This window comes from Leucoraja erinacea, chromosome 4 (assembly GCF_028641065.1).
Source record: "Leucoraja erinacea ecotype New England chromosome 4, Leri_hhj_1, whole genome shotgun sequence".
Taxonomy (NCBI): Eukaryota; Metazoa; Chordata; class Chondrichthyes; order Rajiformes; family Rajidae; genus Leucoraja; species Leucoraja erinaceus.
The window spans coordinates 58,807,707-58,825,012 of record NC_073380.1 but is presented as its reverse complement, the minus strand read 5'-3'; the positions used below and the strand labels follow the sequence as shown (position 1 = coordinate 58,825,012).

Here is a 17,306-nt window from a genome sequence, read left to right as displayed (position 1 = left end):
TATATTACTAAAAGTCTGTTCTTGACCGGTTTTGGCCATCTGTGCTGCGATATCCGAGAGAAACCCACCACCTACGGCCGTCATTTTTGGCCACCTCGCTCAGAGCCCCCCTCCGCCGTATGTGTGCCGAGGATTTTTCCCGTCGATGAAAAATGACAGAGATATTAATGATTTTACAAAATTCTCCATTCTCTCTGCTGCCCCTGCTGGCGGCAGGGGGGAGGGACTATAAAACCAGTAAGTGGTGTGCCTCAATCAGTGTCTGCAAGCTGGAGCAAGGCAGAGGGTCACGTTTCTCCGAGCTGTGAATAACATTGAACACATGTCTACTCAAATGTAAGTGTCCTTAGTGGTTCTAAAACGCTTGCAGAATATGTCTATTGGTTCTAAAACGGTTGCAAAAAGTGTTTATTGGTTCTAAAATGTTTGCAAAAAGTGTCTCTTTTGGTTCTACAATGCTTGCAGAATGTGTCTTTTCTGGTTCTAAAATGTTTTTTAGGTTCTCCCCCCCTTTCATCTCCCCCCTTTCATCTCCCCTCCTCTCCTCTCCTCTTCCCCCCTCTCCTCTCCCCCCCCCCTCCCTCCCCCCCCCCCTTGCAGAATGTGTCTTTTTTGGTTCTAAAAATGTTTTTTAAGTTCCCCCCCCCTCCTCTCCCCTTTTTCTCCCCCCCACCATTCCTCCCCTAAACCGCCGCCTCCCCTCCACACACACCCTTACCCCATCTCTCCCCCCTCTCTCTTTCTCCCTCCCCTCCCCCCACCATTCCTACCCTAAACCCCCTCTCCTCCACACACCCCCTACCCCCTTCCCTCCACCCTCCCTTTCCCCCCTCCCTCCCCTCTCTCCTCTCCCCCCCCCCTCTAACCCCCCCCCCCCTCTAACCCCCCCTCTCTCTCTCTCCACCCCCCCTCATTGATCAGAGCCCAGGTCTGCCATCCTGGACCAGAGTATCCATCGATGAAAAATCAGAGAGAAATCAATGTTTTTTTTAAACATTCACCATTCTCTCTGCTGCCCCCCTGCTGGAGGGAGGGGGAGGGACTATAAAACCAGGAAGTGGTGTGCCCCAATCAGTCTCTACAAGATGGAGGTCTGCGCTCTGAATGACTGAACAAATGTCTACACAGCTGTAAGCACCCTTAATTTGGTTTGAAAATGAAGTATAGTTATGGTCACATTTTTAAAGCACTGCCTGCAAATGTTGTTTGGGGGTTTGGGTTGAAGTACAAAGGCTCTCTCTCTCTCCCTCTTCCTTCCCCCCCCCTCCTCGTTCCCCCCCTCTCCCCCCCCCCCTTCCTTCCCCCCCCCCCGTCCCCCTCCCCCCCCCCCTCCCTGGTGCCCTCGATTCATCTCTCCCCCTCCCCCCCTCCCCCCCCTCCCCGTCTCTCCCCTAAACCCCCTCCCCCCCCCTCCCCCCCCCCCCTCCCTCCCCCTCCCTGCTCCCCACCTCTCCCCCTCCCCTCTCAGCACACCCTCTCTCTCCCCCCCCCCCCTCCCCCCCCCCTCCCCCTCCCCGATCTCTCCTCCCCCACCTTTCCCCCCTCACCCACCCTCCCTCTCTTCTTCTCCTCCACCCTCCTCCCCTCTCTGCCCCTCTCTTTGTGTCTCTGCCCCTTCCTCTCTGCCCTCCCTCTCTCTACCCCTTCCCCCCCCCCCCCCCCCCCTCTAGATGTGACTGCAAGTTGGGGGCTATGTGTCAGTAGATAGGGTGGTTATGGGGTAAAAGGAGCAAATTAATAATATTAATATAACATCGAGGGAGGTAATTAGCTTGAGTGCCCCCTTAGTTAGTGTTGTGACGCTCATGCCGCCTCCCCCCCCCCCCCCCCACAACCGCCAAGATCATGTTTGAAATATGAGATTTAAAATGGAAATATTGGAAATCTGAAATGGAGTTAGTTATACAGCGTTGAAATGGGCTATTACAATACAGGATGAAATGTCAATTCTAAATGTTTGTTATGCTTGTAGAAATTATAAATTGTCTTGTTTAAACAAGGTTTTGAATATTGTGTAAATAATTGGCTTCTTACAAAGAAAGTCTGAAAGCGTGGAAACTGGTATTTTTGCTCCACCGAGATTGTGGCAACAATCAAGCATCCATTTGGACTAATCATAATTTATTATCTCCACAACTCCAACTGGATTCTATCACTCATCGACATGAGGGGCAATATTCAATGGCCAATTAACATGCCTATAATCATGTCTTTGGGATGTAGGCAGAAATTAGTGAACACAAACGAAATCCAGTTACATGGAGAACGTGCCAATTTAAGATGTACAGTAGCAGACATTAGAATTGAAACAAGTTTGCTGGAGCTGTGACGCAGTAGCTATACTAGCTGCACCACTGCATAAACACAATAAATACTCATTTGCATTAATTCTTAGGATGGCAGATAATTCTAAGAAGAGACAACAACTTGTACTAACGATAAATTGTCTTGTTCAAACAAGTTTTTGAATACCCGTAAATCCTTCTTACAAAGAAAGTCCAAAGCGTGGAAACTGGTTTTTTGCTCCACTGAGATTGTGGCAACCAATCCAGCATTTTTGGACATCTTCTTTTTAAACCAGTATCTGCAGGATTCTTCCTACATCAACTTGACTAACACTATTTTCCCAATTAACATTTACAATGTCTTTGGGATAAGGCACTTAAACATTAGTGAACACAAACGAAATCCAGTTACATGGAGAACGTGCCAATTTAAGATACCTAAGAAGCATCATTAGAATTGAAACAAGTTTGCTGTGCTGTGAAATGATACCACCTAATACTCTCCTGCAATGACACTGCATAAACACAATCATACCCTTTGCATTAATCTTAGGATCCATATAATTCTAAGAAAAAACAACTTTTAAATGGACCCTATCATATATTTCTCCAGTACCCCCCTGGCTCTCCAAAGAGTTGCCTGTCCCACTGACCACCACTCTTTGTGACATTGACCCCAAACCAGTATCTGCAGTTCCTTCCTACACAACTTGACTAACACTATTTTCCCTAGCATTTACAAGGATGAGAATAATCACATTAAACATTTTCTGGAACTTCAACAAAGAACATAGAAATAAATACCTAAGAAGATCAGGCCCTTTGGTCCACAACGGCTGTGTGAAAAATGATACCAACACCATCTCCTAATGACCTGCACGTAACACATATCCCTTCATTGTCTGTCCCATCCTCTCCCTTTAGCTAATACTCCTTAAACCAGTCATCATTGTTGTTACGTTTCAGATGGGAAAATATTTTCTTTGACTGTTACCAAGCGTCACCACCACAAGTTAAGGAGTTGGCCTTGGACTCAAAAATGACTGAAAACCTTGGAAACATCTTCCAAGAGGATTGTGGATGCTTGTTCTGAAAGTATTCGAGACAGAACCCAATAGGTTTTTGGATTCTGAGGGATACAATAATCGGTAGACTTCAGGTAGAAGTTTGGTTTCATGTGGAAGATTCATTATGCAAATAATCATTAGTGCTAATAAACAGATAAAAGGCATTGACCTTTCCTCAGGCTACCCGACTTGCTGCATATTTCTTCAAACATAATTGAAAGATTGCATTGGGTTTATAACCTGTGATCCCTGAAACCGGTCTCCTGAAATTTGGTACCACTAGATTTAACAATTTCAACCCTTCTCCGTCCGGTCAGTCTCCAAAACTGCAGCTCAAGTTCTGAAACACAAACTTTAAATCTCACTAACATCCATTTACCAAGCATCCTATGCTTGTTGTAAATACACAAACTTAAAAAGAAAAAATTCTCAACCTGGCTCACAAATCTCTTTTTGGCATTGTCCCCAAAGGTCTTGCGATCTCCTCCATTGCTTCAGCCATTGAGCGTTAATACACACTTCAAATTCTGACAACTTCTACACCCAACTTTCAATATTCCCTTCTGATGCCAATGCTTTCAACTTTTCTCAACTTGGGTGTTCTGGAATTCTTTTCCTAAATATCAGTTTCTATTCATCTTCCTTATGCATCTCATAGTTGATCGTTTTTGTGAAGCAACATGGGATAGGGTCTTGTGATTATATTAAAAATAATGTTTTCAGCCAATAATTCTGTTTGAATTTCATAAGCTTTTCCTACCTTAGTATTCACTGGACCATAAATGGCTGTGCTATTCTGTAGTGTTGCATCAATACCAGAAATATAACTCAGTCTACTGAGATTTGAGCTGGAGTACATCAAAGAGGATGAACTGCTGGAGAAAAAGTTATATTTTCAGACATTAGGATTAGCGCTGCAGTCAAACAGACACACATTCACAGCAAGATCATTGCAGAAATCTGGCAGTTTTCTTTCCTGTTCTCAAGGCATTCCCCAGTTCTATGGTTACTTTGACACCAAACTACCTCCAGTAGTTACCCACATGGCTATGGTTCACGAGTATCATGAGACAATGATGATCAGGTCACTACTGAACCACGTAGGATGCCAAAACCCCCAAACTGAACCTCACACTTGGACAAAGTGCACATTTTCTATGAAGACAACTCTGACGTTCTAATACTAATTCAGTTGTGACCAGTTGGCTCATCTCACCAGAAATATAATTGGGTTCTGATCAATTTGGTTTTATTCTACACTAGGCACCACGTTGAAGTTACGGCCAAGAACGCACACACAATGCTTCCACTTCCTCAGAAGACTATGGAATTTTCACATCTCCAACAACTCTTGCCAACTTCTACAGATGCACTATACAAAGCATTCTATCGGGATTGGGTTTGGCAAAAGCTCTATTCCAAGACCGCAGGAAATTGCAGTTGTGGATGTTGTTCAGTCTCCCCCCTCCTCTCTCCCCCCCCCCTCCCTCTCTCCCCCCCTCCCTCTTCCCCCCCCTCCTCTCTCCCCCCCCCCCTCCTCTCTCCCCTCCCCCTCTCTCTCCCCCCCCCCCCCCCCTCTCTCTCCCCCCCCTCCCTCCTCTCCCCCCCCCCCCCCCCCCTCTCTTCCCCCCCCCTCCTCTCTTCCCCCCCCCCCTCCTCTCTCTCCCCCCCCCTCCCCCTCTCCCCCCCCCCCCCCCTCCTCTCTTCCTTCCCCCCCCCTCCTCTCTCCCCCCCCCCTCCTCTCCCCCCCCCCACCCCCCCTCTCCCTCTTCCTCCCTCCCCCCCCCCTCCCCTCTCCCCCCCCCCCCCCCCCCCCCCCCCCCCTCTCCCCCCCCCCCCTCCCCCCTCCTCTCCCCCCCCCCCCCTCTCTCCCCCCCCCCCCCCCTCTCTCTCTCCCCCTCCCTCTCTCTCTCTCTCCCCCTCTCTCTCTCTCTCTCCTCTCTCCCCCCCCCCCCCCCTCTCCCCCCCCCCCCCCCTCTCCCCCCCCCCCCCTCCTCTCTCCCCCCCCCTCCCCTCTCCCCCCCCCTCTCTCCCCCCCTCCTCCCCCCCCCCCTCCCTCCCCCCCCCTCCCTCCCCCCCCCCCCCCCCCCCCCCCCCCCCCCCCCCCCCCCCCCCCCCCCCCCCCCCCCCCCCCCCCCCCCCCCCCCCCCCCCCCCCCCCCCCCCCCCCCCCCCCCCCCCCCCCCTCTCCACCCCCCCCCCCCCCCCCCCCCCCCTCTCTCTCTCCCCCCCCCCTCCTCTCCTCCCCCCCCCCTCCCCTCCACCTCCCCCTCCTCCTCCCTGATCATCATTGCAGTTGTGGATGTTGTTCAGTCTCTCCCCCCCCCCCCCCCCCCCCACCTATCATAACCCCATCTGCACCTGACACCAGTTCAAGAAAAACAGCCAATCAAGGATAATCTTTACTCCGTTCATTCCCTCATCTGGGGATGCTGCCTGACCTGCTGATTTTCCTTGATAAATCAGCATCTACAGATGTGCAAGAGGATTTTTTTTTACCTTGTGGCGGTTGGTAGCTCTGTGACATTGGTTGGTGATGAATGAATCAATGGAGAAGTTGTTGGTCTCAAATTTAGCTGATCTGCTTCAGATACATGTTCTACAATGAAAGACATGATAATTACTGAAAATAATAAGCACACTTGCATTAATGTTTTAATCACAGCACTCGGTTCCATTATGAAGAATAATGGCACTTGGGTAAAGGAACATATTTTACATAGCTCCCCATGCTCTGTCTGATCATTAATGAATTACACTGAAATTACAAAAAAACTGTCAGACATAGCAATTAAAAAAAGTGACTACAAAAGTAAACTAGCAAATAATAGAAGAACAGTTGGTAGGAGCTTATACATGTATTTAAAAAGAGTGATATTAAAGTAAACATTGGTAAACAATTCATCACATAACTTCCATTGGATTGTTTCTAAAAGGTACCGTTGAAAACTGGTTATTGCATAAATTAGTTAGTGTGGTCACCAGTGCTTTTTACGTAGTAATAAAGGTGCCAAGCTAAATTAAAATTATGCTACAATTATCAACAATATCCTTTCCATCAATATACCCATTGTTGGACACCCTTGAACTTGTAATATAATAGAAACTTTTAGATAAGCACATGGATATGCAGAGAACAAGATATGAATCGTCTGGAAGCAGATTAGGTTATCTTGGCATCATGTTTGGCACAGGCTTTGTGGGCCGAAGGGCCTGTGTTGTGCTGCTCTACGTTCTTAATAACTGAAGAAATCTAACAAATTAAATGTTCTAATTTATTCACTTGAGTTATCCATTAGCCATACAATAAATATGCATCACATTAGAGGTGTCAATATGTCATACTGGTAAATACCATCACAAAAAAACCCACTGGTGGACATTATCATTTTGAACACTTGATTTATCGATAGCTCACCAGATTTATAGTCTTTAGGTGTAGCTGGAGTGCAATTAGACTGCACAATGTTGTCTTTCTTTGCCTTTCCATGGAGATCGGGAGTTTCCTGCACATCTCTTCCTAAATGCGGTGTTGCAGTTTTAATTATTGCTCTATCGTTTTCATATATTTTTGATCCTCGAAATCTTTGCTCCACAGGTCCAACATTTTGCATACTTGGGCATGACAAACTGGAATCAGTTCTCATTGCATCTTGAACAGCTGAGGACTGAGAAGTAGCAAACACTTGAGTTATATTTTGATCTGACCTGGACACACTTGCCGATATCCTTTCTGAAGACTGCCCTTCTCGGAGTTGCGTCATTCCTGCTCCACCTTGAGTTCCTGTTTTACATTGAATTTTGTCCAAACTTGATTCATTATCACTTGAATAATGAGCTTTGATTTGTTTTGCTGTTCTTATGGTGGTGCCATTCATGGCTGGCATTTCATGGACGTTTCCAACACTTGATACAGGTGCACGATCACAATAACTTTTATTTACCACCAAATTCGGATCAGTCAATTTACTACTATTATGTTTGGAAAAAGATGGATTTTGAGTCTCAAGTGCACAGGTTTCATTGCGCGCATTTTGACTGTTGCATCTGATTTCACCCTCAACCGGTCTGAGTGAATTGGCCATTTCAACATTTCCTTTCTGAAACTTCTCTTCGGAATGCATAATATGCTTATTTTTCTGCTTGCTTGTGCCATTCGATATGGATTCCATTGAAAATGAATTTAACATGCTTTGAGGATTCCTGGAACTTTCAGATAAAACAGAAGAAACAGATTTAGACAACAGCTTGAGTTCAGATTTGGGTATCTCACTCTTAGTGGCCTCTGGGATTTCAAGGTTTTTTGCCATGTTATTGATCACATGGCTTTTTCTGGCTCTTCACACGAGTGGGTTCTCCACTCATTGCTTGCGGCTTATTTTTCTTCCGGTTTTTATTAGAAAGTTCCAAAATCATAGATGCCAACTGAGCAGGGTCAGCACTTACTGAAGCATCAGCTATAGCAGAAGCAATTGTACTTATGCTCAAGATTGAATCTGTGTTCAATTTAGTTTCCTCAACCTTCAAATTTGCACTTAATCCTGTATTCTAAGAAAGAAAAATAGATCTCAGTAATCTTTTCAGTACAATTTAAACTAAACATGCAAATTATATTCTCAGAATGCAACACCACTTCCCAAACTGTCTACCCACCCCCATCAAACATGTTTGTCCAACTGTGGAACCTGTAGGCAGGCTTATTCATACAACGTGGAAACCATAGAACTCTAGCGGAACTAGCTCATTCTTAACCCCGTTCAGATTAAAGCTTTCACTGGATTTAAACTTAGGTTAAATATAATTGCACTTTAAATATGCAAGATTCAGATAATACCGTTACTGACCATACTTTCTTTCGTTTGAATGTTTGAACTTGGTTCCTTGTGATCTTCAGTCTGCTTATCAACCAGAAATGCAGTTGAAAATTCCGCAGAAGTTCCACAAAGAGTTTGATCCAGATCGTCTGCATGAAAATTAAATCTTTGTTGCATCATTAAATATCATGTAAAATGAGAAAATATCAGCATAATGAACCAATTGGTAGCAGCTATTAAGTGTAATATTGTTTGTAGATGTGTTCCAAACAAACAATAAACACGTGAAATGTTCATCACGCAATACAAAATTATCTAACACAATGAGTTGAATGAAAACAGATTTGACAATTTAAAGCAAGTCAACTTAAAATGTCTCCAAATTAACAATTCGATGGAGATTAAGATGTATGGGATAAATGGTGACTTAATAGTTTGGATTCATAACTGACAGAGGGTGGTAGTGAAAGGGTGCTATTCTGTTTGGAGGTCTGTGACCAGCAGTATTCCACAGTGATCAGTGTTGGGAACTTTGTTTGTGATCAGACATTGATGTAAATGTAGATGGTTTGGTTAGTATGTTTGCAGACAACACCAAAATTGGTGGATTTGTGGACAGTCGGGTAGGCTATCAAAGGATACAGCAGGATATATATCAATTATAGATATAGTTTGAGAAATGTAGATGGCATTTAATCCAAGTATGAGGCATTTATGAGGGTGAATACAAGAGGAAAGTATGCAGTTGATGGCTAGATTCTTAGCTGAAATGGTGTACAAGAGGGATCTTGGGGAATGTCCGGAAAGTGGCAGCACAAGTGGAAATGAGTGGCAAATGGTATGGTATTCTTGACTTGGTCGAGGCATTGAATATAAGAGTCAGGAAGTCACCACGCAACGTTAGTTGGACTGCACTTGGAGCATTGCGTGCAGTACAGGATGTGGAGGCTTTGGAGAGGGTGCAGGTTTACCAGAATGTCGTCCAGTTTAGAACGTATTAGCTATGTCAGATAAACTTTGATTGTTTACTCTGTAACGTTAGAGTTTGAGGAAATCAGATAGAAGTATATAAAATTCTGAGGGGTAGAGACAGGGTAGAAATGCCAAAGACTAGAGGGCAGAGCTTTAAAGTGTGAGGAGGAAGGTTAAAAGGAGATATGTGGGGTAAGTGTTCAATATTTAAAATTACCTGAACAAAGTGTATCATCCTTGAGCAGTTGTTTGCCTTCTTCCTGGATTTCTGACAAATCAGAAGGTCGAATTAAAGCCACTGGTGTTCTCCTTTTTGGTGATATTATGGCATATCCAAACGAAGGCTATGAAATTTGGAAATTACATGGAATGTTATCAAAAAATATTCAGCAAAAAATGTACAGATGTTTAAATGTATGCTTTTAATTTTGCACAACTCTCTACTCAAGGACCTCTTGTTCACCAAAATTGGGTGACACAGCTGATACAGCAGTTGCCTCACAGCGCCAGAGACCTGGGTTCAATCCTGATCTCAGGTACTGTCTGTGTTCAGTTCACAAGTTATAAGAGCAGAATTAGGCTATTTGGCCCATCGAGTCTACTCCGCCATTCAATCATGGCTGATCTCTGCCACCTGATCCCATTTTCCTGCCTTCTCCCCATAACCCTTGACGCCCGTTCTAATCAAGAACTTGTCTATCTCTGCCTTAAAAATATCCACTGACTTGGCCTCCACAGCCCTCTGTGGCAATGAGTTCCACTTAACTCCCCTCTAACTAAAAAAGTACCTCATCACCTCCAGTTTAAAAGAGTGCCCTTTAATTCTGAGGCTATGACCTCTGGTCCTAGACTCTCCCACCAGTGGAAACATCCTTTCCACATCCATTCTATCTATGCCTTTAGTTTCCACATTATACTGATTTGACTGTGTGGGTTTCCTCTGGGTGCTCCAGTTTCCTCCCACATCCCAAAGACGTGCAGGTCTGTAAATTGCCCCCTAACTTGTCGGGAATGAAATAAAAATGAACTGGTGTGAATGGGTCAGCATGGACTCGGTGATCCGAAGGACATGTTTTCATGCTGATTTACTAGACTAAACATTGCACATGGAAAATTAACTGAAAACATGAAATTGTGTTTTTAAAAAAAACATTTGTCTATTCCAATCTGGAACTCACTCGTTTTATTTTACTATTTTGTTCACCAAGACATCCAAGTGCCTCTGATCTTTCACCAAAGAAATCTCCTGGAGTGAGTTGAAGGTAATTCTGATCTTCTTGCACAACGTCAGGTGTGGTTGATGATCCTGCAAATTTCAGACTAGAAGACATCTTCCATGAATCATTTCTAAGTGACTCATCAGCGCATTTCACTTCCATTTTATCCTCCTGCAGGAATTTGAACAAAGACTTAAACTTTGCAGCATGTTTGGCAATTTTGCCAAATGTTGATTCAATTCTAATTATGCACAAATACCAGGCCATAATGATTAAGAAGGAACTGCAGATGCCGGAAAATCGAAGGTAGACAAAAATGCTGGAGAAACTCAGCAGATGAGGCAGCATCTATGGAGCGAAGGAAATAGGCGACGTTTCCGGTCGAGACCCTTCTTCAGACTGATGTGGCGGTGGGTGGGGGGGGGGCGGAAAGAAGAAAGGAAGAGGCAGTGATAGTGGGCTGTGGGAGAGCTGGTATGGGGAGGGGAAAGAGGGAGAAAGCAGGGACTACCTGAAATTGGAGGTTAATTTTCATACTGCTGAGGTGTAAACTACCCAAGCAAAATATGAGGTGCTGCTCCTCCAGTTTACATTGGGCCTCACTCTGGCCATGGAGGAGGCCCAGGCCAGAAAGGTCGGATTTGGAATGGGAGGGGTGTTGAAGTGCTGGGATACCTGGAGATCAGGTTGGTTATTGCGAACTGAGTGGAGGTGTTGGGCGAAGCGATCGCCAAGCCTACGCTTGGTCTCACAGATGTAGAGCAGCAGACGAGGCTGGAGGAGATGCATTAGACGAGGCTGGAGGAGATGCAGGTGAACCTCTACGCACCTGGAAAGATGGAGTCAAGGGGGGGGGGGGAGGTAAAGTGACAAGTGTAGCATTTTCTGCGGTTGCAAGGGAAAGTACCAGGACAGGGGGTGGTTTGGGTGGGAAGGGACAAATTCACCAGGGAGTTACGGAGGGAGTGGTCTCTGCGGAAAACCAACAGGGGAGGAGATGGGAAGATGTGGCCAGTGCTGGGATGCCATTGCAGGTGGCGAAAATGTCAGAAGATTATCTGTTGTATGTGGCAGCTGGTAGGGTGGAAGGCGAGGACAACTCTGCCCTTGTCACGTGTGGGGGGGGGGGGGGGGGGGGGGGGATGGGAAGTGAGAACAGAGTTATGGCGTATAGAAGAGACCCTGGTGAGAGTCTCATCTATAGTAGAAGAGGGGAACCCCCTTTCCCTAAAGAATGAGAACATCTCCGTTGCCCTGGTTTGGAACACCTCATCCTGGGTGCAGGTGCGGCGTAGACGGAGGAATTGGGAGATGGGGATGGTCCTTACAGGAAGCAGGGTGGGAAGGAGTGTGGTCGAGAGCCATGGGAGTCAGTGGGTTTATAATAGATGTTGATCAGTAGTCTGTCACCTGCCATGGAGATAGTGAGGTTTAGAAACGATAGGGAGATGTCAGAATTGGTCCAGGTGTATTTGAGTGCCAGATGGATGTTAGTGGTGAAATGGATGAAGTTAGTGAGTTCTGCATGGGTGCAGGAGGTAGCCCCAATGCAGTTGTCGATATAGTGGAGGTAGAGTTCAGGGATAGGGCCACGTAATGTCTCGAACAAAGATTGTTCGACGTACCTTACAAATAGGCAGGCATAGCTTGGCCCATAGCTACGCCTTGGATTTGGACGAAATGGGAGGAGTCAAATGAAAAGTTGTTAAGGATAAGGACCAGCAGGCAGAGGAGAATATCGGTAGACGGGGATTGGTTGGTTCTGCGGTCAAGGAAGAAACGGAGGGCTTTAAGACCCTCCTGGTGAGGGATGGAGGAGTAGAGTGACTGGGCATCCATGGTGAAGATGAGGGAATGGGGGCCTGGAAAACAGAAGTCCTGGAGTTGACGAAGATAGTGTGAGGCGTCTTGAACATAGGTAGGGAGGGATTTAACCGGGGGGGGGGAAGGGGGAGATAGGACGGAGTCGAGGTACGTGGAAATAAGTTCAGTGGGGCACGCACAATGCAGGAACAATGGGTCTACCAGGACAGTCAGGTTTGTGGATTTTGGGGAGAAGGTAAAATCGGGCCGTGCGGGACTGGGGAACGACGAGATTGGAGGCTTGGGAGGGCAGGGAGCCGGATGTGATGAAGCCAGTGATAATGTTAGAGATAATGGCTTGGTGCTCATCTGTAGGGTCATGGTCCAAGGATAAGTAGGAGGGGGTGTCTGAGAGTTGGTGCATGACCTCAGACTTGTAGAGATCAGCTCGCCAGAGTACAACGGCACTCCCTTGTCGGCAGGTTTGATCACCCAGTCTAGGTTGTTGCGGAGAGAGTGGAGGGCTGTATGTTCAGGGGAGAGAGGTTGGAGTGAGAAAGTGTAGTGGAGAAGTTGAGGCGGTTAATGTCCTGCCGGCAGTTTAAAATAAAAAGGTCTAACGCAGGTAGATGGCCATGAGGGGGAGTCCAAGAGGAGTGATCCGTTGGAGACGGGAGAAGGGGTCATCAGTGGGAGGTGAGGACTCCTTCCCATGGAAAAACGCTTTGATGCGGAGGCGACGGAAGAAGAGCTCCACATCGTGGCGGATGCGGAACTCATTGAGGTGGGGACGGAGGGGAACAAAGGTGAGGCTTCTGCTGAGGACAGATTGTTCTGTATCAGAGAGAGGGAGGTGTCAGGGAGGATGGTGAGCACACGGCAAGGATGGGGGTTGGAGCCGGAGGAAGGCAGGTGAGTGGACGTAGACAAGAGGCGATGTCTGGTAGGGGGGTGGAGGGTAGTCAGGGAGGAGGGGGGTATGAGGACTATAGTGTGGGTGGGGTCAGGGGAAGACCCAGAGGAACAACCACTGAGGTTCCCTGTGTTAGGGGGGGAGCACTAGGACCCAGCACAGTTAGACCACGTGATGTTAGAGTCTACAGCGTGGAGACTTCAGGCCGGTGCTGAGCCTAGGACTCAGGTAAGGCGACGGCTGTGGCCTGCTGGAGGGCAGTGGAGTGGCGAGAGTCGGTAGAGTCAATGGCGGAGGCCCGCGGGGAGTGGAGTCTGGGTCAGCGGGCGAAGCATAGGAGGTCCCGGTCAGCGGATGGCCGGTGAGGCAGCGAAGTTCCTGCTGGAGGGCGGTGGAGTGGCGAGAGTCGGTAGAGTCAATGGTGGAGGCCCGCGGGGAGTGGAGTGTTTTAACACTTGGTAATATTGGCTTTAGAAGTATATGATATTTGTAATTATAATTCTCAAAATGTGGTATTTTGCTGTAAAAACTAAAAACCATGAGGCTGCATTTCATTGTCTCTGTACTGTACACTGACAATGACAATTAAAGTTGAATCTGAATCTTAGCAGTGGAAAGCTTGAACAATTAATGATTTCTTGACAGGGATAAAGGGGTATGTGGAGGGAGCAAGAATATGCTACCATTAGTTTTGCTGTAATGCAGGTTTCCATAAGCCTAACTTGTTACAATTAATTGATGAATATGTGTTACACAGACTAACCACAAATTCGATAGGAACCAAAAGATCCAATTTAATGGTACTTTGGAAACTGACAAGCAGAGAAAATGCCTTAGCAAAATAAGGCTTGCTGACGAAAGAATTTTCAGATACCATTGGCTCAAGAACAATGCTGGATGGCCATTGAAAGTGTCCATTGACATCTGTGCAATGATACTCTACTAAAAGTAACATGCAGCCTTTAGTATCTTTAGCTTGCAGTAATGAAAAAGCATTAAAAACTTAATTCTGAAAATGCTGCAGGGAAAAATAATAATGTCTGAAATTAATTGCACATGCACACACAAGCCTTGCAGCCAACTGACTGACGTTAATAAGGCCACACAACTTAACAAAAAGGGACCTGAAAATCTCTCCATCCCTCCATCCTGTAAAAGGCCATCTATTCCAACTGTTTTCATGCAAGTCCATTTTCAATTCAAAATATCAATGGCACAAGGGTACAGGAAATCTTCAATTTGGTGCTTCTAGCAACAATGACTAGCTCTGCCCATGAAAAGTTCAGCTCTATTCTTAACACTAATTGTTTGGAGTCAAGGGTGTTTGAAACCTTACAATAAAAGGACATCACTTCAGAACGGAGATGGAGGAATGTATTTCTTCAGAGGGTGATGAATTTGTGGAATTCAATGCCGTGGAGGCCAAGTTAATGAATGTTTTAAAGGTGGAGATTGACAGATTCTTGACTAAAAAGGGTGTCAAAGAGGTTTTGTGATGAAGGAAGGAGAATTGGGTCAAAAGGGAAAGATAGATCAGCTGTGATTGAATGGCAGCGTAGACTTGATGGGCCGAATGGCCCAATTCTGCTCCAAGAACTTATGCTCCAGTCATCCGCAAGGTGCGAGATCTCCTACACTCTTTCAACCATGTTGTCCAAGGTCACAGGCATTTTTATGTTGGCTCTCAGCCTCCATTTACTTATTTGCTTTCAAAGCCTAGTTCCCTAGATCTTAAAAAGCTTCTACACCTGCCAAGTTTACATGAATAACCTTCTCAAACCTGAATAAACTTGTGGTCTTCCTCAAATTCTTCTTGATCTTCTTCAATTAATGCAGCAGCTTTGTCTGTAGATAGCACCAAAACAAAATTAGGACAATCATTTGAAAATTTCTTGAAAAATATTTTACAATTGACAAAATCGTACCACCACTTATAAAATCTTCTTCTTGAATACTATGAGAGAGATCAGTTGGCAAATGGAATTGATCCTGTTCTTGATCCAATGAATAATAATAAGCCAGATCAGTCACCCAGCAACCTTCTTCATTTTGGTAAACCACACCAGATTTCGCCTCTGCAAAATGAGTGAAGAGGTGACCCAGTTTAAGTCTCTCCATGACTTTATCTAATTCATATGTTCAATCTCAAGAACACTTTAATTGACAGAAATATAAGTGAATTAGTCCACTCACCTGACATGACACGTGCATTATTGGATCTATTCGGAAGCAATAGGCCTGACCAATAATCTGCCATCTATTTCAATTGTATTTGTAGTCAGTTCTAATGCAGGGAATTATAGAACACAGCCTCACATGATGGTAGAGAAGCTATTGGAATTGATCTTTGGCGAAAGGGTTGCACCCATTTGAACGAGAAAGGGCTAATTAAGGACAATCAGCATGGGTTTGTGCAGGGTTTGTCATGTCTTACAAACTTGAGAGTTTTTTCAAGAGGTGACTAAGTAGATTAATAGAGCAATGGATATTGTCTTCATGGCTTCATGGAAAGCTGATCCAGCAGATTAAGTGGGATCCAGTGACCTGGCAGTTTAGGATTCAGAACTAGTTTACCTTTGGTAAATGGGTCATGATGGAGGGTGTCATTTTGGCTAGAGGACATGGCTAATGGTATTCCACAGAGATCAGTGCTGGGATCTCATTTACAATATGTACAAATTATTTGGCCGAAACTGTAGCTGGGTTGGTTAGTGAGGTTATGGAGAACAGAACATTTGGTGGTGTTGCAGACAGTGAAATATATAAATTAATCATAGATAAGGGCAGAGAATTTGGCAGCTGGAGTTTAATCCAAGCAATGACAAGTACCAAGACAAAAATCACACGATTATTTAACAGATTAAATAAACTGTTGACAATTAAAATTGTGACTACTTATAGAAATAGCAATTACAACTAGTACCTTTATTATTCATTGTGGAGTCACCCATGCTGCATTCAGCTTCCTGTTTGTCATAAAACAGGATATCTTTCGAGGAATTTTGCCACAAGTCGCTTTCATCTTGATAAGCAGGGGACAAGTAGACAGCTGCAAGAGGTGGGCCTGAACCTGCATTTGAAGACTGGTCAGCAACATCGCTATTTTCCATAGCATACGTCTGTTCTGCTGTCGCGACGCCACAAGGTCCGTCTCTAAGCCCCAAACTGTTATCACCACTTAGCGAGCTGGTGATCTGTGAAAGACGTAGAGGCATGGAAAGTGTCTGATTGGTTGCGGTATTATTACCACCGCCAGAGCGAAAATATACAGAATCCAGCTTCATGTCATCGTTCAAACCAGTGTCCAAAGTATCCTGTAGAACAAAATAGTTGTCTATTGATGGTTCAAACACTTGTAAGAGTGGGTAAAAGTTATAAAATGCCTTCAAATGCACCAAGCGAAATAAGACAATCAATTGGACACAACGATTTCTTAAAAACTAAAGCAAGGTTATTGCAAGATCCACTAAATTTTGATTTAGTAAACTGAGCATCTAAAATAATTAAGAACATGTATCAAGACTGGATGACAACCTACTGCACAACCCTGTAGGCTGTGGGCCGAGGAGCTTTATTCCAGTGTTTCGTGACCCAAGTCACAGAACTACATGAAATTTTCACATATTGTGTAAAAGTATTATATAAATCACCCCTGAAACTTGTCATGAACAAGACTTGCATATTTTAATTAAATTAGAGAAAAAAAAGATATATTTTGGGTATTTTTAGTCCAATCAAAGCATGTTTAACATTGTATGCCAGTTGGCCAATCACGCGCTTTGCTTCAGGCTAGCACAACATAACTGAGAGGACTTCACTGATGCCTGTTTTACTGGAGATTCAGTTGAAGGTTATTTCTAGTTCTGTGGAATACATGTCGTGGAAGCTTGCAGCAGGGTAATTGAATTGTGAGAAAAGCATTAAGAAGGCTGAAGAATGTGCTGCTAAGTGGATAGAAGAGGAAGAAAGTCTTGAAAGCAAAGTCGCTGCTGAGCTGCTGCAGTCAAACTTTGTGAATCAACTGGAAATGAAATGTAAAGTCAGAATTTATGAAAATTAATCTGTATGGACTTTAATTAATTTAATTGCACCCTTTTATAATGTGAAAAATGAGATTTGGAAGCTGTACATTCACTCATTCATTCATTCATCCATTCACTCACTCACTCACTCACTCGGCTAGCATGCAACCCGGCCTCGGAGCTGGGGCAGCAGCAGCGGCCACCTGGCTTCGGA

General features: G+C 45.1%; 1 protein-coding gene across 1 annotated transcript in view; it reads right to left on the bottom strand.

Annotated features, from left to right (window-relative positions):
- The window catches only part of cep192 (centrosomal protein 192), a 118,908-nt gene that overhangs the window by 64,706 nt on the left and 36,896 nt on the right, over positions 1-17,306 (bottom strand). Inside the window, 10 exon segments of the mRNA XM_055634360.1 lie at positions 4,113-4,227; positions 5,851-5,950; positions 6,770-7,682; positions 7,684-7,899; positions 8,196-8,314; positions 9,355-9,481; positions 10,316-10,525; positions 14,851-14,915; positions 14,996-15,145; positions 15,994-16,384. Of these exon segments, the coding sequence (XP_055490335.1) occupies positions 4,113-4,227; positions 5,851-5,950; positions 6,770-7,682; positions 7,684-7,899; positions 8,196-8,314; positions 9,355-9,481; positions 10,316-10,525; positions 14,851-14,915; positions 14,996-15,145; positions 15,994-16,384 (2,406 nt within the window).